Source organism: Sinohyriopsis cumingii, chromosome 10 (genome assembly GCF_028554795.1).
Source record: "Sinohyriopsis cumingii isolate HCF-2022 chromosome 10, ASM2855479v2, whole genome shotgun sequence".
Lineage (NCBI taxonomy): Eukaryota > Metazoa > Mollusca > Bivalvia > Unionida > Unionidae > Sinohyriopsis > Sinohyriopsis cumingii.
In genome coordinates this window covers 60,334,517-60,355,248 of record NC_142970.1, presented here as the reverse complement: position 1 = coordinate 60,355,248, position 20,732 = coordinate 60,334,517, and the positions used below count along the sequence as shown (strand labels likewise).

At 35.7% G+C, this 20,732-nt stretch overlaps 1 protein-coding gene and 1 pseudogene across 2 annotated transcripts in view; both read right to left on the bottom strand.

Moving 5' to 3' along the window:
* Positions 1-1,160: 1,160 nt before the first annotated feature.
* The window catches only part of LOC149790221 (elongation factor Ts, mitochondrial-like), a 33,139-nt gene continuing 13,567 nt past the window's right edge, over positions 1,161-20,732 (bottom strand). For both annotated transcript variants that reach the window (XM_089972241.1, XM_089972242.1), the window contains exons 3-6: positions 14,981-15,109; positions 10,145-10,252; positions 6,327-6,498; positions 1,161-1,560 (exon numbers count right to left, since the gene is read on the bottom strand). In XM_089972241.1, coding sequence (XP_089828367.1) covers positions 1,223-1,560; positions 6,327-6,498; positions 10,145-10,252; positions 14,981-15,109 — 747 coding nt within the window. In that variant the 3' untranslated portion in view covers positions 1,161-1,222. The remainder of the gene's footprint in view (positions 1,561-6,326; positions 6,499-10,144; positions 10,253-14,980; positions 15,110-20,732) is intronic.
* Positions 15,202-16,051, bottom strand: LOC149790222 (uncharacterized; annotated as a pseudogene).

Here is a 20,732-nt window from a genome sequence, read left to right as displayed (position 1 = left end):
TCCCCAAAATGATTCGCTTTGTTAACAGCATTGATTTTGAGGCTGTAGATGTGCAGAGGCCATACCCCTGGCTCCTATATGCCATTTACAGTAGTGAAGTCCGTCATCTGGTGGGCACCCCAACGATAAGCACCTAAATCGGTGCATGTCATTATTTCTGCTTAGTGCTTTTCCAGAGGCATTCTCATGGTCAACCAACCTGGGCTGCTCCACTTATGTAGGAATGATCAAATCTTGTAATGATCAAGATTGTTTCCGCGAGGGGAAAATGGGCGATATTGTGCAGACAACGTCATCTGTAATGGACACAATCCATAATCTGGGTAAAAGCTCAGGGGCTGATGTTGAAGCCAAAAGGAAAGAACAGCGAATTAATAAATGGTGTCACAGTAAGCAAAGAGGAGAAACTTTCAGGAGATAGAGTGGACAGAGACGTGAAAGTATGCATTAGATTGTTTATGTTGGGCCTTATTGTCGATGGAGTGAAGAAAACTTTATCTGGTTCTTTACTAAGTACAAAGGGGGCCCCCGAGTGGCCGATGGGTCTAAAGCGCTCTCCGTTACGGATCACTGCCATCTCACCTCTGTCTGCGTAGGTTCGAGTCTCAGATTTTGCCAATGTGGGTATGTGGGAAAGCTTGTCAGTAGCTTCTCGAGGGTCGATGGTTCTTTCCGGGGTTTTCCCAGGTTCTTCCTCCACCATTAATACTGGCCGCCATGTATAGCCTATCATGTGCTGAAAATGGCGTTAAACCCTACAACAACAACAACTAAGTAGAGAAACAACATTCCAAATAAAAGTAGTACAAAGACATTCCAAATGAAAGTCTGGGAGCTAATTATCATATAATTACTGTACTCTAAAAAAAATTTAACTGGTGTATTAAAAATTTTACAGGCAGGTCAGCTGATAGACATAGATAAATAGATAAATGTTTACAGATGGGCAGATAGATAAAGACTAAAATAGGGTACATTGATACATAAAGTTACAATCATGAAAAAAATGTTCATGTCACTGGACATCGAAGGTTATTTTATAAACACTGAAGAAAAATAATTCCTATGCAAACAAATCAATCAAAAACTCCCTTTTCTTACATTATGGCAAAAAATTACAATATCAAATGGGAGGATTCTGATTCTAGTGAAAAAAGAACTTTCTGGAAAATTAGTTTTTATTATAAAAATGAATAATTTCGCTAACATTCAAAGAATGCATCTACTTGTCAATGCTCTTTTCATCCAGTTCTTCCCCACATTCAACACGAACAAAGTCCCGAACTACAGCAGAATTATTTTCTAGGAATTCTTTTACAGTCATATCTGGGTCAATGACAAACTCCTGAAATAATAATTTGGTCTCATTGTCTTTATCCTCTTCTGGTTTGTCTTCTGAAGAACCGATTTTTCTAGGATTCGATCCAACTATATGTTGACAAACCTGCAAAGCTACAACATCCAAGGGCAGGCTACTCTCTCTAACTTCTCCTGCTTGTCCAACTTCTACTATGGCTCCATATCTACCCAGTTTACAATTGTCTACTTCAATTTTCTCTCCTGAAATTGAGTTTGAAAAAATGTATACATCACAATTTTAGTGTGTATTAAAACAGATATAAATGTGACAAAATCTTGTAAAATTAGTGTCTCCAACAATGCATACCAAAAGTTAGTGTCACAAATAATGCACGTCAAAATAATGGTGCACATTTAAATGATAGCAAAAAACAGAAATATGATACAGACGTCCCTGTTGTCAGGGAAGTGCAAAGTTTTAATTTAAAAATGGGGAACATAACGAGTCTATTCAAGACCACAACAATTCAGTGGAAATTGTCTCTAGTTGAAAAGAGAAGTGGGAATGGTGGATTTTCTCAATACAGGAGGGACTTAACAAAGAACAAGATAAAGGTCTTGTAAATACCATGCAATTTAAGAAAGAAATGGCAGTAGTTCTTGCAATTATGATATTTAACAAAGAATAAATGTAGGTCTTACATATATGATGAAATTTAATAAAGAAATAAAAGGAAGGTCTTGCAAATATGAAATTTAGCAAAGAAATGGATGTGGGTCTTGCAAATATGCTAAAATTTAACAAAGAAACAAGGTGGGTCTTGCAAATACGCTGACATTTAACAAAGAAATAAGGTAGGTTTTGTAAATACACTGAAATTTAACAAAGAAACAAGGTAGGTCTTGTAAATACACTGAAATTTAACAAAGAAACAAGGTAGGTCTTGTAAATACGCTGAAATTTAACAAAGAAACAAGGTAGGTCTTGTAAATATGCTGAAATTTAACAAAGAAAAAAGGTAGGTCTTGCAAATATGCTGTAATTTAAGAAAGGAAATGATGTGGATCTTAGATAACAATACACATTTTGTTATGCCTTGAACCAAAATTGTAACAAATCAGAGTGAAGCCTACAAAAAAGAAAAGACCTGGAATAATTTTCTTGAAAAAAGACAAAACTAAAACTTGGCCCATATCTTCTGAATGCAAAGCCAAATACAAACTTTGGTTTAATTCATAAAACAATTAAACAATTCATAAAACAATTAAAAATTATTATGTGGCATCTGATGGACAATGAAAATCATGACACATTTTTATGACATACATGGACCATAACTGACGGACAATGAAAATCATGAAAGAATTTTATGACATACATGGACCGTAACTGACGGACAATGAAAATCATGAAAGAATTTTATGACATACATGGACCGTAACTGCACCCTGCTGGAGAACTGTGAAAATCAAAGTTAACTTTGAGGTTCTTTTTCTTCAAACCCATAAAGTTCTTTAAAATTTATAACCATAAACAAAATTTAGAATATGATGCGACACTGCAGACATGCATAGGTAATACATTATGCCCCCTTTATAACAACACAATTCTTTCCAATAAGTGGATTATAAAACCACAGAAGTCTCTGAAGTCCATCAGAAAGTATCTAACTACACACTGACAGAATATTAATTTATACACGCTGATTAGTCAATAAAAACTGGCATTCTGTAATCAATTAATTTATTAGAGCAAACCTGGTTGAGTGCCTAGTGCATGCATTACATCAGGAGACTTGAATCCATTACCTCAGGGGTGTCCAAAGTCCGGCCCGTGGTAAGATTTCATATGGCCCGCAGCTTCGGTCATATAATGTATTATTTATGGCCCGCTAGCACGCGAACCCTTCTCCGCTCATTTCTGCCATGGCGACTGATGCACACTTATGCACTTGGACTTATGGCACTTATTTTATTAAACTCTTGAATTAGATTTGCTTATAACTGTTGATGTTATGTACCTGTATATGTGGCACAAACTATTTTTTTCTGAAAGATCTTTTAAAAGACAAAAGCAAAATTCACTTGTTTTAAACTTTAATGATAACAGAAAACTTTGCATTAGTTATAACTCCTGTTTGAAATGACCATGAGGCAAAGATATTTATCTAACTGAAGGAAATTTAAGGTATTACATACATTTTAATGTTATCTGACTCTCCAGATATGAATGAAAGGCAGAATTGTGTTTTTAGAATTGTTCATGTCTGCCTGAGTGGCTTATATTTAATTAGAATGCCATTTGAAAAATAAAGATAATTGTGACAATGAAAATTGTTTTATTTATTTATTGTTTATTTGTTTTTTATTTATTTACTGTTCTATAACAGTGAATATTTGCATGTAATGTTTGTGGTTAAAAACACATCAGAAGGAACTACTGCCCCCCGGGCATCTTCACTTTATAAAATCTGGCCCTCTCTGCAAAAAGTTTGGACACCCCTGCATTACCTCTTTATCTTAACTCTAGACTGCCCATCACTGGCCTACGCTGCCCTTAACTCTAGACTGCCCATCACTGGCCTATACTGCCCCTTAACTCTGAACTTCCCAACAACAGTCGATGCTGCCCCATAATTCTAGACTGCCCAGCAATGGCCTATGCCATCCCTTAACTCTAGACTGACCAAAAATGGCAAACACTGAAGGGCAAGTGAATTCACATACCCTAATTCTTATTGCTACAGCTCCAATACTCTTGACAAAGTGGAGTTATTTTTCAACTATTTCATTTAAATGACAAACAACAAGTATAAATAATTTTTGTTTTCACCAGCAAAACCAAGGCTATGAACAATTATAAACAATTCTCATGAACAGTCATTTTCTGAAACTAAGTATCGTTATTCCATTCCTCTTTTCAAAAAATAATTAAGTATTATGTGCAAAACTGTTCCTTTAAATAGAAAAATACAGCGAGCTTACACACTGTAGGCCTTTAAAAAAATTAAAACTTTTTCTGTGTTATTTCAGTGATTAACAAAAGCACCACGAATGGCACATCATGCACAAGCCATATTAAGTACACATAACATGCACAAGCTATTTTCTATATACACATCATGAATAAGCCGTTTTCAATACACATATCATGCACAAGCCATTTTCAATCCACACATGCACATGCTGTTGTCAATGCACAGATCACACATATGCCATTTTTAATGCATACATCATACACAAGCCCTGTTTTCAATACACACATCATGCACATGCTGTTCCAATCCACACATGATGCACATACCCTGTGTTCAATACACAATTGATGCACATTGTTCAATACACATCGTGCACATACCCTGTGTTCAATACACACATCATGTACATGCCCTGTTTCAATCCACACATCATGCACATACCCTGTGTTCAATACACACATCATGCACATACCTTGTGTTCAATACACACATCATGCACATGCCATGTGTTCAATACACACATCATGCGCATGGCTTGTGTTCAATACATACATTGTACACAAGCCCTCTTTTCAGCACACGCATCATGCACAAGCCCTGTTTTCATTACACACATCATGTGTGTGTGATTTAGATTTTTAACTTAGCTTTAACAATTTTTCAGTCATACTGCAACAATGTCTGCAGTGTGACAGTTTATGGTGATGTCTAGCACTGGATCATCACGCCGCAGACATGTAGCATGACGTCCCACCCAGTCACATTATCCTGACACCAGGCCGACCAGTCATAACTCTTAATTCTTAATGCTGAGCGCCAAGCGAGGCAGCTGTTAGTACCATTTTTGTATGTCTTTGGTATGACTCAACTGGGATTTGAACCCGCTGCATCCAAGGCGGATGCTCTAACCACTAGAGTGGTCTTCATACATCATACACATGCCTTGTTTCAATATGCACATCATGCACATACCCTGTGTTCAATACACACACCATGTACATGCCCTGCATTTCATAATCACATCATGCACATGCCCTGCATTTCATAATCACATCATGTGCATGCCCTGTTTCTTAGTCATATCATATGCATGCCCTGTGTTTATTACTCATATCATATGCATGCCCTATGTTTATTCGTCATATCATATGCATGCCCTGTGTTTATTGGTGATATCATATGCATGCCCTGTGTTTATTAGTCATATCATATGCATGCCCTATGTTTATTCATCATATCATATGTATGCCCTGTGTTTATTGGTCATATCATATGTATGCCCTGTGTTTATTAGTCATATCATATGCATGACCTGTGTTTATTAGTCATATCATATGCATGCCCTGTGTTTATTGGTCATATCATATGCCCTGTGTTTATTGGTCATATCATATGCATGCCCTGTGTTTATTGGTCACATCATATGTATGCCCTGTGTTTATTGGTCATATCATATGTATGCCCCGTGTTTATTAGTCATATCATATGCATGACCTGTGTTTATTAGTCCTCTGTAGGCACTAACAGAGTATGGTTGACTTTGGAGACTACTGACCAATGGGTCTCAATTACCTTGGCTTGCACTAGCCATTCATAAAGTTTGGTCAAAGTGTGTGCAGTAGAACTGCTGTTATTAGATGGAAACCTTTTTTCTTGCGTCAGTAACAGTGACCTTGTCCTTTGACCTTTTGACTCAAAAGTCAATAGAGTTATTTCTTACCCCAAATGCAAGCCATCCAAAGAGTTTGGTAACTGTGGATGATGGGAAATTCAGTTACTGTGCTGGAATTAAACTGGTAACAGATAGTTGAATGGATGGATGTACATCATCATAATATAATACCAAATATATTATGGCAGACCTAGAAAAACTAACTGAATGCTAGAGTAAAAGTAATCTTTGCATAGTTTTAGCAATTTGTTGAGTAAAATATTCTCATATTTTAAAACACTTACTGGTATATCTTCAAATAAGATGCCAAGTTTTTACTATCATGCAAAGGTTTCTTTCAATTTAAAAAAAAAAATCATCTCACAAAGACTTCATACCTGAGGAATGAACATAGGTGCCTATAATGGAAGAAGCATCTGCCCGTAAATATGATGCTCGTCGGAGTGCCATGTTTTCCCCAATGTTTCCTACATGTAAGGCCACAATATCTGCCAGAATCTTCCCTCCCTCAGCCGGAACACTGCTCAGTGCTGATGCATCCAAGCCAACCTGAAATTCAACAAAATGCCAAATTATCATGTCTACAATAATTTGTTAAGTATTGCAATATTGAATAATTACTGTAATTAAATGCAATATTGAATAATTACTGTAATTAAATGCAATATTGAATAATTACTGTAATCAAATGCAATATTGAATAATTACTGTAATTAAATGCAATATTGAATAATTACTGTAATCAAATGCAATATTGAATAATTAATTAAATGCAATATTGAATAATTACTGTAATTAAATGCAATATTGAATAATTACTGTAATTAAATGCAATACTGAATAATTAAATGCAATATTGAATAATTACTGTAATTAAATGCAATATTGAATAATTACTGTAATCAAATGCAATACTGAATAATTAAATGCAATATTGAATAATTACTGTAATTAAATGGAATATTGAATAATTACTGTAATTAAATTAATTTTATAGATTTGCAGAACCTTTAACTACAAAACCAAATTATCTCAAGTTCTTTTATTCTTCCTCATTGTTATCATCTTTTAGCTTTAACCCATCTCCCTTGACTAACCAACATACAGAAACATACTGGGTTGATCAAAGTATTAAATGGACTGTCCATGGATTTCATCAATCCTGATATATAAAAATTAGACAAATAAATGACCTGTCTACACATTATATATAACTGTGGACTGTGTGTTGACTAACCACTTCAAAAGTGCACTGTAATACATTTCTAGTGCTCAAATGACAGAAAAATGTTAACAACTCTTTTGTCATGGCTAGCGATAAAATGAAATGTTACTATGGTTATTTGTGTCAGTCCATCCTTGAAAACAATATTAGCATTTACCAATAACAAGAAGCATGTAAACAGATATTAATAGCTGGAAAATAGCCCATTTTATTATAGTCTGACAATACCAACCCATTTGTTTGTACCCCCCTACCGATTTAAATAATGGAAAACTTTAATGTGATAAGAAGTACAAGGAACTTAGTCAATTCATTCACTGATTTATAATTTCTAACATGACTGTAAGTAGAGTGGCCCTAACACCGTCATCATCTGCGCGTCATACTTAATGGAAGTTTTCAATATAATAGACAGACATGCTCGAGATCCATTTTCAGTTCCAGGACAAGTCCATTTTCAGCAAAGAGGTTTGTGCACAACTACAGATGTACATACACAAGTCGTCTGCTTCCGATATTTACAATGTCTAATCAAGCAAAGGAAAAGAATGTTCATATGTCAGCATGTATTAATATAATATAAGAATTATTTTATTAAGAGATGTCACTGAATCGATTATCTTATTTGTCCTGTTGATTATAAGATTTTGTAGTTCTCAACACAAATTCCATCAGTCTTATCTTTGTCTTATTTAAGAACCCATTCGGGTTAAGAAAGTCCAGTCAGGTAACAGACCATTATCACACTGGTATGATCAGTTGCATCAGAGACCTAGTTTTTTCTTTTAGTTTATTCCTTCTTCTCTTTATCCTATTTTTCTTTTCTTTGGTTTCCCTCAACTGTTCTATCATCTCTTTTCCACAAATAACGACTGAACACAAGGCAGCATCAGAGGATAGTAAATATTACCATTAATAACCTCCTCCTCTCGTCTGTCATCCATCTTTAATCCTTCTGCACTACTTCACAAATCTCACTATTGTCTAGTGACTGTGGGGAGAACAAGCAGATAAAAAACTGTAGTTCCAGGATATGTTTAACTGTAGAGCATCCTCCATGTCACAACTGTTTATTCTGGATTCAGTCTTGGTACAACTCTAGGATTTATAATAAAACACCTATAGTTGTTTTTTTCTCTCTCTGTCATACAGTAGTTCTAGAACTGTAGCACTATCCAAGTTCCTGCAAGAAGCACCATGCAGTCTTATCTATTCTATTCAGTCCCGTACTGGTTTGCCTCTTCGTCTCACCTTTCCTCGCACATTTCTTTCCCTGTTTTTAGGGCTGTGTGGCAGCCTACACTGGTGACCACATATCTTGTATGAATCACAGCAGTATGGTTCTCCTTCATGAAGAGCCATGGCATGTAACAATATAATAATTAAACAGTTCCAACTTCTAAGCTCTGTAGGTTTTAAAATGGATGTCCTGAGCAGGGATGGTCCTGGCTTTTAAAAAGCTGTCGCCAAAAAAATCGCCAACCTCAATATTTTGTCGCCAATTTTCAAAAAGTGTCGCCAGAACAAGTAGTGTACATTTTTTCAAGTGTTAATTTAGTCTATTAATGTAACAGGCAATGAAAATTACAAAAGATGGGTTAGTTAATACTCTAATTACAACAAGCATTAACAAAATGTTACAAAGTGTTACATGAAGATCCGTCGCGATTTTAGGGCTGCCCACTTGTTGAATGCAGTTTCAAAGTCTAATTTTTCACATCTGTACATTCTGATTCTCATTAAATTCTCGAGAGATGAGATGCAGAGTTTATTTCTGATGTCAGTTTTTATGAGGTTCATCTTACTGAATCCACATTCACAGTCTACAGTGCTGACAGGTGACACCAGTAGTCTCTCAGCAGCCACCCCCCCCCCTTTATGGCTAGCTTCACAAAGCTTGTAGTGGATTGCTTCCTAAATCCCAAGAATGATCACTGAATGCTGTATAAATTTTCTCGACAAGCAAAATAGGATCTCCATTCCCACGAATGAAACTTACATAAGTCAACACCTCGCAATATTGGACCGTATATATAAGCATAAATTCACACCCAATATAGGGATTCTTTCACTCCTGTATTTTGAGAAATAAATAATTATTATTAATTATGCAAAACTGTTTTTTTTGCTATTTTTTGTTGCGGAGTTTAAGTCTCTGCAGCCGTAACACGGATTGATGGCAAAAGGAAAAGATCAATGAGTAAAATGCTGCACTAGCGACAGATATAATTGTGATTGAGATTTTTTCCATTTGCTTTTTATTTATACGCAGTAGTCGGTACTTCAAAGTTATCAGTTTTCTATGAAGGTTCAACAAAATTATTGTATTGGTATATGTAAAAAAAAAAACAACAACAGAAGGATTAGCCATTCAATTAATTGTATCTGTTCTATTCGTGTCTTCAGAAGTCGGTCAGTTGTAAGTATAGTTCGGTAGCATGATTGACTGTAACACAGCATACAGTACTCAGCCCAGATGTCAGCATAAGCAGATTATGATGTAACAATGCACTGTAAAGATGGGGTTGTCAATACGAACAAAGGATCGTTTGTGTAACAGATTGATTCCAATGCATTGCTTAGTCAAGTTTGTGGCTTCCTTTCATTCTCCCTTTTAATTTATCCAGTCCAAATCCATGATTGTATGTACAAATTAAATAACCAAAAAGTCTGTCACCAAAAAAATCGCCAGATGGGATATTTTTGTCACCAATAAGAAAAAAAAAATCGCAAAGCCCAGGACGATCCCTGCCTGAGCCACTTTCCAGGGTCTATGATCAAAAACTTAAAGCCCTTTATGTGAGGACTCTCATGACTTTAAGCTCTGCATTTTTCTTTTACTAGACATACAGGATTTTCACGAGTTCCATTTTACACAGCATGTATATGGTAATAAAAATGCATTTTTAAATCATTCTGAATTTTAAAAAGCATTAAAATTAAGATGTCAGCAGAAGCAAAACTGCATACCTTTTTTTGGTCACCATTGCTGAAATTTTTATGTAGAATATGTGTCACTTGTGTAACTAGGGACTTGAATTTCTCATTTCTTGCCACAAAGTCTGTCTCACAGTTTACCTGCAGAAAAACAATGAAATAGTTAATCAAAGTGATGACTGTCTTGAAGCTATCAAGATGAAATACAGTATGACTGTCTTTAAGCTATCAACTGAAAATACAGTGTGACTGTCTTTAAGCTATCAACTGAAAATACAGTGTGACTGTCTTTAAGCTATCAACTGAAAACACAGTGATTGTCTTTAAGCCATCAAGTGCAAATACAGCGTGATTGTCTTTAAGCTATCAAAAGGAAATACAGTGTGATTGTCTTTAAGCTATCAAGTGAAAATACAGTGTGATTTTCTTTGAACTATCAGGTGGAAATACAGTATGATTGTCTTTAAGCTATCAAGTGGAAATACAGTGTGACTGTCTAAAGCTATCAAGCGAAAATACAGTGTGATAGTCTTTAAGCTATCAATTGAAAATACAGTGTGACTGTCTTTAAGCTATCAATTGAAAATACAGTGTGATTGTCTTTAAGTCATCAAGTGGAAATACAGTGTGAATGTCTTTAAGCTATCAAGTGGAAATACAGAGTGATTGTCTTTATGCTATCAAGTGGAAATAGTGTAATTGTCTTTAAGGTATCAAGTGGAAATACAGTGTGATTGTCTTTTAAGGTATCAAGTGGAAATACAGTGTGATTGTCTTTAAACTATCAAGTGGAAATAGTGTGATTGTCTTTAAGCTATGAAGTGAAAATACAGTGTGATTTTCTTTGAGCTATCAGGTGGAAATACAGTATGGTTGTCTTTAAGCTATCAAGTGGAAATACAGTGTGATTGTCTTTAAGCTATCAAGTGGAAATACAGTGAGATTGTCTTTAAGTTTGTAGGCTGAACCCCAGAGCATCATAATAGCTGCCTGAGTGAGAACTTCTTGAGTTATTTACATTTTCTGTATCAATTTTGTCCCATGCAAACTATGTAATTTAATGAAAAATAAAATTTTAAACACTTACCAATGTTTTGTGCCACTCATTTCCACCAACAAGTACATATAATCCACAGGAATCAATGTTTATATTCACATATTTATAATTAAAAAAATATATCTCAATATATCTGTGTTTAAAATGTATATTAGATTACTTTTCTCACCACTATTTTGCACACCAATGTGTCCACTATTTTATTGCAGATTTGGTAATTTTTTATGATACTGCCTGAAGCACATAAAAAGAAATCAATCTCCCTTGCATTTTCTTCTAAAATAAATGCAGGCCCTGAAACTGCTGTAAAGTCGCCCACATTTACCAGTCTCACATGTTCTGACCAGATTTGATTGTCTCGCATTTCATCCTCGGATTCAGATAAATCTGAAATGTCAGGTGCTGAAACAGGACTATACTAATGTCCAATCCTTCATCTTGAATCTGGTTAAAATCAATATCATCACTTTCAAATCCTTCAAAACTTCCACCAGAATCGTCGTCGGAATACATTAATGTTGACATTTTGTTTTACTGCCACCATTGACCTAGTTTTCAATAGAATTTCCTGCTTATATGTTGTAAAACTACTAATAGAATATGTTCATCATTTTATGTAAGGACTATTTTCATTGGCTAAATATTATAAAAGAGAACGGATGTTTGTAATTTCATCCAATACAAAGCTTTAATATGAAACGTGTATATGCGTATCTGGGGTTTACCAACCCTTGGCTGGAAATGCATGTATGAGCCAGCCGGGACAGAAAGAGTATTATTAGCAGCTTGTATATGCGTCTCTTGGGTTACAAGGCTATTTTTATGGTCGCATATATGCATTAGCAGTAGGTAAAGAGTTAAGCTATCAAGTGAAAATACAGTGTGATTGTCTTTAAGCTATCAAATGGATATACAGTGTGATTGTCTTTAAGCTATCAAGTGGAAATACAGTGTGATTGTCTTTAAGCTATCAAGTGGAAATACAGTGAGATTGTCTTTAAGTTTGTAGGCTGAACCCCAGAGCATCATAATAGCTGCCTGAGTGAGAACTTCTTGAGTTATTTACATTTTCTGTATCAATTTTGTCCCATGCAAACTATGTAATTTAATGAAAAATAAAATTTTAAACACTTACCAATGTTTTGTGCCACTCATTTCCACCAACAAGTACATATAATCCACAGGAATCAATGTTTATATTCACATATTTATAATTAAAAAAATATATCTCAATATATCTGTGTTTAAAATGTATATTAGATTACTTTTCTCACCACTATTTTGCACACCAATGTGTCCACTATTTTATTGCAGATTTGGTAATTTTTTATGATACTGCCTGAAGCACATAAAAAGAAATCAATCTCCCTTGCATTTTCTTCTAAAATAAATGCAGGCCCTGAAACTGCTGTAAAGTCGCCCACATTTACCAGTCTCACATGTTCTGACCAGATTTGATTGTCTCGCATTTCATCCTCGGATTCAGATAAATCTGAAATGTCAGGTGCTGAAACAGGACTATACTAATGTCCAATCCTTCATCTTGAATCTGGTTAAAATCAATATCATCACTTTCAAATCCTTCAAAACTTCCACCAGAATCGTCGTCGGAATACATTAATGTTGACATTTTGTTTTACTGCCACCATTGACCTAGTTTTCAATAGAATTTCCTGCTTATATGTTGTAAAACTACTAATAGAATATGTTCATCATTTTATGTAAGGACTATTTTCATTGGCTAAATATTATAAAAGAGAACGGATGTTTGTAATTTCATCCAATACAAAGCTTTAATATGAAACGTGTATATGCGTATCTGGGGTTTACCAACCCTTGGCTGGAAATGCATGTATGAGCCAGCCGGGACAGAAAGAGTATTATTAGCAGCTTGTATATGCGTCTCTTGGGTTACAAGGCTATTTTTATGGTCGCATATATGCATTAGCAGTAGGTAAAGAGTTAAGCTATCAAGTGAAAATACAGTGTGATTGTCTTTAAGCTATCAAATGGATATACAGTGTGATTGTCTTTAAGCTATCAAGTGGAAATACAGTGTGATTGTCTTTAAGCTATCAAGTGGAAATACAGTGAGATTGTCTTTAAGTTTGTAGGCTGAACCCCAGAGCATCATAATAGCTGCCTGAGTGAGAACTTCTTGAGTTATTTACATTTTCTGTATCAATTTTGTCCCATGCAAACTATGTAATTTAATGAAAAATAAAATTTTAAACACTTACCAATGTTTTGTGCCACTCATTTCCACCAACAAGTACATATAATCCACAGGAATCAATGTTTATATTCACATATTTATAATTAAAAAAATATATCTCAATATATCTGTGTTTAAAATGTATATTAGATTACTTTTCTCACCACTATTTTGCACACCAATGTGTCCACTATTTTATTGCAGATTTGGTAATTTTTTATGATACTGCCTGAAGCACATAAAAAGAAATCAATCTCCCTTGCATTTTCTTCTAAAATAAATGCAGGCCCTGAAACTGCTGTAAAGTCGCCCACATTTACCAGTCTCACATGTTCTGACCAGATTTGATTGTCTCGCATTTCATCCTCGGATTCAGATAAATCTGAAATGTCAGGTGCTGAAACAGGACTATACTAATGTCCAATCCTTCATCTTGAATCTGGTTAAAATCAATATCATCACTTTCAAATCCTTCAAAACTTCCACCAGAATCGTCGTCGGAATACATTAATGTTGACATTTTGTTTTACTGCCACCATTGACCTAGTTTTCAATAGAATTTCCTGCTTATATGTTGTAAAACTACTAATAGAATATGTTCATCATTTTATGTAAGGACTATTTTCATTGGCTAAATATTATAAAAGAGAACGGATGTTTGTAATTTCATCCAATACAAAGCTTTAATATGAAACGTGTATATGCGTATCTGGGGTTTACCAACCCTTGGCTGGAAATGCATGTATGAGCCAGCCGGGACAGAAAGAGTATTATTAGCAGCTTGTATATGCGTCTCTTGGGTTACAAGGCTATTTTTATGGTCGCATATATGCATTAGCAGTAGGTAAAGAGTTAAGCTATCAAGTGAAAATACAGTGTGATTGTCTTTAAGCTATCAAATGGATATACAGTGTGATTGTCTTTAAGCTATCAAGTGGAAATACAGTGTGATTGTCTTTAAGCTATCAAGTGGAAATAGTGTGATTGTCTTTAAGCTATCAAGTGGAAATAGTGTGATTGTCTTTAAACTGTCAAGAGGAAATAGTGTGATTGTCTTTATTAAGCTATCAAGTGAAAATACAATGTGATTTTCTTTGAGCTATCATGTGGAAATACAGTGTGATTGTCTTTAAGCTATCAAGTGGAAATACAGTGTGGCCATTTTTAAGCCATCAAGTGGATATACAGTGTGATGGTCTTTAAGCTGTCAAGTGGAAATAGTGTGATTGTCTTTAAGCTATCAAGTGAAAATACAGTGTGATTTTCTTTAAGCTATGAAGTGGAAATACAGTGTGATTGTCTTTAAACTATCAAGTGGAAATACAGTATGACTGTCTTTAAGTTATCAAGTGGAAATAGTGTAATTGTCTTTAAGCTATCAAGTGGAAATACAGCATGACTGTCTTTAATTATCAAGTGGAAATACAGTTAGAGAACTAACTACATCTAAAATTGTGGCTTAAACATAAAACACTGGATTCTGACCAGCCCTGTAAGTCTCTTCAAATCCATCTAGTGAGAACATAAAAAGGGAGATGGCCAGCCTTACATTTCTTGCCAATGTTTATGTCAAATGAGAATATTCCAGAAAGCTTACCTCTAAGAGTGTAGCTGATGATTTGTCATGAATTAGTCCTACAAGTCCCTGTGACATGGGCCGGCCCTGCAGTTTGCTGGCTTTTGCCCAGCCCTCTTTTTGAGCCAGCTCAGACAACCATTTCTCTGCCTGTCAAAATAAAGTTTATTTTAAAATAGGGCATACCATCATTTTTCAAATGAAAAGACAGGGTTATGCTATCCTGCATGGTGGGGGATATGTTATCCTGCTTGGTGGGGGCTGTGTTATCCTGCTTGGTGGGGGATATGTTATCCTGCTTGGTGGGGGTTATGTTATCCTGCTTGGTGTGGGATTATGTTATCCTGCTTGGTGGGGGTTATGTTATCCTGCTTGGTGGAGGATATGTTATCCTGTTTGGTGGAGGATATGTTATCCTGTTTGGTGGGGGTTATGTTATCCTGCTTGGTGGGGGATGTTATCCTGCTTGGTGAGGGATATGTTATCCTGCTTGGTGGGGGCTGTGTTATCCTGCTTGGTGGGGGATATGTTATCCTGCTTGGTGGGGGTTGTTATCCTGCTTGGTGTGGGATTATGTTATCCTGCTTGGTGGGGGTTATGTTATCCTGCTTGGTGGGGGTTATGTTATCCTGCTTGGTGGAGGATATGTTATCCTGTTTGGTGGAGGATATGTTATCCTGTTTGGTGGGAGTTATGTTATCCTGCTTGGTGGGGATGTTATCCTGCTTGGTGGGGGATGTTATCCTGCTTGGTGGGGGTTATGTTATCCTGCTTGGTGGGGGACATGTTATCCTGCTTGGTGGGGGTTATGTTATCCTGCTTGGTGGGGGTTATGTTATCCTGCTTGGTGGGGGATATGTTATCCTGCTTGGTGGGGGTTATGTTATCCTGCTTGGTGGGGGATATGTTATCCTGCTTGGTGGGAGTTATGTTATCCTGCTTGGTGGGGGATATGTTATCCTGCTTGTGGGGTTATATTATCCTGCTTGGTGGGGGATGTTATCCTGCTTGGTGGGGGATATGTTATCCTGCTTGGTGGGGGATATGTTATCCTGCTTGGTAGGGGTTATGTTATCCTGCTTGGTGGGGGTTATGTTATCTTGCTTGGTGGGGGATGTTATCCTGCTTGGTGTGGGATATGTTATCCTGCTTGGTGGGGGGATATGTTATCCTGCTTAGTGGGGGTTATGTTATCCTGCTTGGTGGGGGATATGTTATCCTGCCTGGTGGGGGTTATGTTATCCTGCATGAAATGGGTTTTGTTAATCCTGCAACCACATGTGATTTTATGCAACTTCCACACTAAGATTAAAGACTTTAAATGTTAGAATACAATTGGGGGTGGTCTGCAGATACCGCACTGCAAGTCCATTTCCAGTTTTAGTAGCCATGGGTGAGTTACTTTAAAATTGTTTTACCAATGTTAATCTGGTTGCTGAACTCTAATATCTGTTTGCCTTAGGCACAGAAAACAAACAAAACTCAGCTGAATGAGGAATTGATGGCAGAAAATGAAAAATGTTTTATTATTAAAGAGTAATTCTAAAAAGCTTAAGGTCATGTTTAATGGCATACAAAAATATGTTGCTTCAACCTCATGCCAGTCATTAAAATCCACTCCTTACAGTTCCCTATACGTCTAGACATACCAAGCCATTCGTTAAAACCCACTCCTTACAGTTCCCTATACATCTAGACATAACAAGCCATTCATTAAAATCCACTCCTTACAGTTCCATATACGTCTAGATATACAAAGCCATTCATTAAAATCCACTCCTTACAGTTCCCTATACGTCTAGACATATTCCTTAGAGTTCCATATACTATGTCTAAATATAATAAGCCATTCATTAAAACCCACTCCTTAGAGTTGCCTATACTATATCTATACATACCAAGTCAGTCATCAAAATCCACTCCTTACAGTTCCCTATACTATGTCTAGATGTACCAAGCCATTCATTAAAACCCACTCCTTAGAGTTCCGTATACTTTGTCTAGATATACCAAGCCAGTCATTAAAATCCACTCCTTAGAGTTCTGTAAACTATGTCTAGACATACCAAGCCATTCATTAAAACCCACTCCTTAGAGTTGCCTATACTATCTATACATACCAAGTCAGTCATTAAAATCCACTCCTTACAGTTCCCTATACTATGTCTACATGTACCAAGCCATTCATTAAAACCCACTCCTTAGAGTTCTGTATACTATGTCTAGATATGCCAAGCCAGTCCTTAAAATCCACTCCTTAGAGTTCTGTATACTATGTCTAGACATACCAAGCCATTCATTAAAACCCACTCCTTAGAGTTGCCTATACTATATCTATACATACAAAGTCAGTCATTAAAATCCACTCCTTAGAGTTGCCTTACCTATATATAGACACATCAAGCCAGTCATTAAAATCCACTCCTTAGAGTTCCCTATACTATATCTACATACACGCTAACCCATGGTGAGGAAAAAGTGTAAGCCACATATAACATGATAAAAATTCAATGTGCATATGTACAAAATGATTTATTTACACCTTCTGGACTGAAGTTTTTGTATATAACACTTTGAGCTTTAAAAAGCAACAGACTCTCACATTGCATTTCAAAACACTTTGTACCAGCTGAGACTATAAATGTTTTGCACACCAGTAAAGTACTAAGTGCTGTTACTGAGCCTGGAACTGAATTCAGTTTTACTTTGTTTGCAATGCTGAACAATCTCTCACAGTCAGCATTAGAATGGTAAAGAACCAATATTCATTTCATAACCTGACAAAGAAGAGGAAATTTATATCTTCCAGTTACTGTGTCTTTTGGCTGGGAAATAAGATGGAGAAAAAATAATCAACCCTGCCAGCATGAAGTACATTGTCAGGTAGAGTGCCAGCTTGGTACTTCAGGAGTTCTCCTTCTAATTTATCAGCAGTCTTTCCTGCAATTTGGTGCATCATATGACAGAGACAACCTGATATGTACAATGAAAGAGATGTTTTTCAAAATATAGAATGCAACTCCATTAAGAATTCCAGTCATCACTGATGCAGCATCAGCTGGAAACCTCGCACAGTTCTGCCAACATATATTTATTCAAAGCATTATCAAGCAAATAAAATATTGTTTTCTCCAGTGGAATCTACTGCTAATTCTGGTAATGAAAGAAAAGCACTCTGACTTTGCCCTTTTCATTGTCAAAGTCTCTTACACAGACTGGGTACAACGTTTTGTCATCATAATCACTACTCCTGTCTGTTGCAATACTAAATGGCCCAACTGTCATGGCTTCTGCAATTTTAAGTGAATATCTTCTGCTAAAAACCTAACACTATTAGATGATTTTGTTCTTGCACATGCATATTTTCTGCAACTTTGGAATCAGGAAATTTTCTCTGCATTTATAAAATTTGTGTCGACAATTTAGTTCTGCTGTAAAAAACAAAGAAGTTACCTTAGTATTGGAGTTAGTAAAACGAGCTAATTCAAAGTTTCTTTGTTTTACCACCATGACCAATATTAAAATTCTTTCCAAGCAGCCTGCAATGGGTGTGAAGCTGCCCTAGAATGGAATGCTGTATAATGAATTCATGTATTCATCTCTAAATCGATTTTTCTTCTTTTCTAATCCACCTGTGAAATTATTTGAAAAACATTTTTGCTCGAACACATGCATTGACTAGAATAAATCCAACTTGACTTTTAGCACCAAATACATACAGACTTGTTCTGTACCAAATATGAATTTGAACAAAGAATCTGTGAGCAAAGATTATAAGTTAGAAAACCAGCCTGTTCTCTCCTAACTTAGCCAAAAAGCTGCTATAAATAGAAAGCAAGGTCAAAAGTTTGAAAGCAGAACTAGCCTGTTTCTTGGAAATAGGGCAGCTGCTATAAATAGAACATAATACTGTTAGGAAAGTGCATAAGTCTACAGACAAGAGTACTCTTATGTTGTAGTTACACAGAAGCCGTCTTTTCTAGAATATGGTCTGTGGGATTAATGGGATGTTAATAAAAATGAGAAAACAAATTATTAATTTTGTTTGTAGGGGGATATAAGGAAAAAGTGTAATCCAAATACATTTATGCGTAAGGCGTAATTTAGTGAAAAAAAGCACAATGATTACGCCAAAAGCGTAACGGTTGGCATGTATGCATCTACTCATACCAAGCAGGTTATCAAAATCAACTCCTTCAAGTTCCCTATAATATGTCTAGATATACCAAGCCAGTCATTAACATCCACTCCTTACAGTTCCCTATACTATATCTAGACTTATAGAGCCAGTCATTAAAATCCACTCCTTAGAATTGCCTATACTATATCTATACATACCAAGCCAGTCATTAAAATCCACTCCTTAGAGTTCCTTATACTATATCTAGATACATCAAGTCAGTCATTAAAATTCAGTCCTTAGATTTCCCTATACTATATATAGACATTTCAAGCCAGTCATGAAAATCCACTCTTTAGAGTTGCCTATACTATATCTATAAATATCAAGCCAGTCACCAAAATCCACTCCTCAGAGTTCCTTTTACCATATCTAAACATTTTTCTTGGAATCATATTTTCTTACAAAGAGCTGTTGCTCATATGTGTCTATAATAATTCAAATGAAGTTAACATTACTGCCGTAACCTCATCCGAGTCTATGACAATTCAACTGAATGTTGTTGTTGTTGTAGAGTTTAATGCCATTTTTCAGCACACGATAGGCTATACATGGCGGCCAGTATTAATGGTGGAGGAAGAACCCGGGAAAAGCCTGGCAAGAACCACCGACCTACGAGAAGCTACTGGCAAGCTTTCTCACATACCCACATTGGCTGAATCCGAGACTTGAACCCACGCATACAGAGGTGAGATGGCAGTGATCCATAACGGAAAGCGCTTTAGACCACTCGGCCACTCAGGGCCCCTCAAGCGAATGTAACGTAATTCAGAATGTGTCTTTCTCATGATCATTCATACCCTAACTTGTCTATTCTAATACAAATATATGGAATCAAATATAAACAATGAATTTTACCAGTGCATGCTGTTTTAGTGCAATTACATCTGATGTTAAGTGAATACTGATGATCATGGAAATATTTAAAAATCCTTCTCAATTTGGGTTCCTATATTTTTTCAAACACAATCTCTTCTCCAAAATTAAATATGTTGTACAGATTATTTTTTGTACTTTGGAAAGAAATTAACATATGAAAAGTTAAATGACATTCCATATATACAATTCTTCAGAATACAAGACAAAGCCCAGATTTTCTGATAAGAAAAGTATCAACTTATAGGCCAGCAAATACAATAAACTATTCCTCTCCAATTATAACTGAGCACAACTAAAAGTTTGATATTAAGATATAAATCAGTGTATCCTCCAGTGGAGTAAAATTAAGGGTGTAAAAAAAAAAACTGGTGTCAGAACGGGGGGGGGGGGGGGTCAAATAAAAAATGTGGGGGTCAAAAATGTACTGACAAATTTTCATCTGACCCATACTTTTTCAGCTTCAAATAGGATACTACAACTTGTACAACATACTATCTTTCTCTCAAAACATAAAAATAAACAAAGAGGCACAATTAACAAACAAATGCATTGTCCATTCAAAGAATAATTATATTCATTTTTCGTTTAGTTTAAATTCATACATCTTTTGTAGCAATATTATTGACCAACACATTACATATAAGCCAATACAAAAAGACAAACAAATCTTTTCAACCAAATGACAGTTAATTTACTGCATGACATAAACAGTTA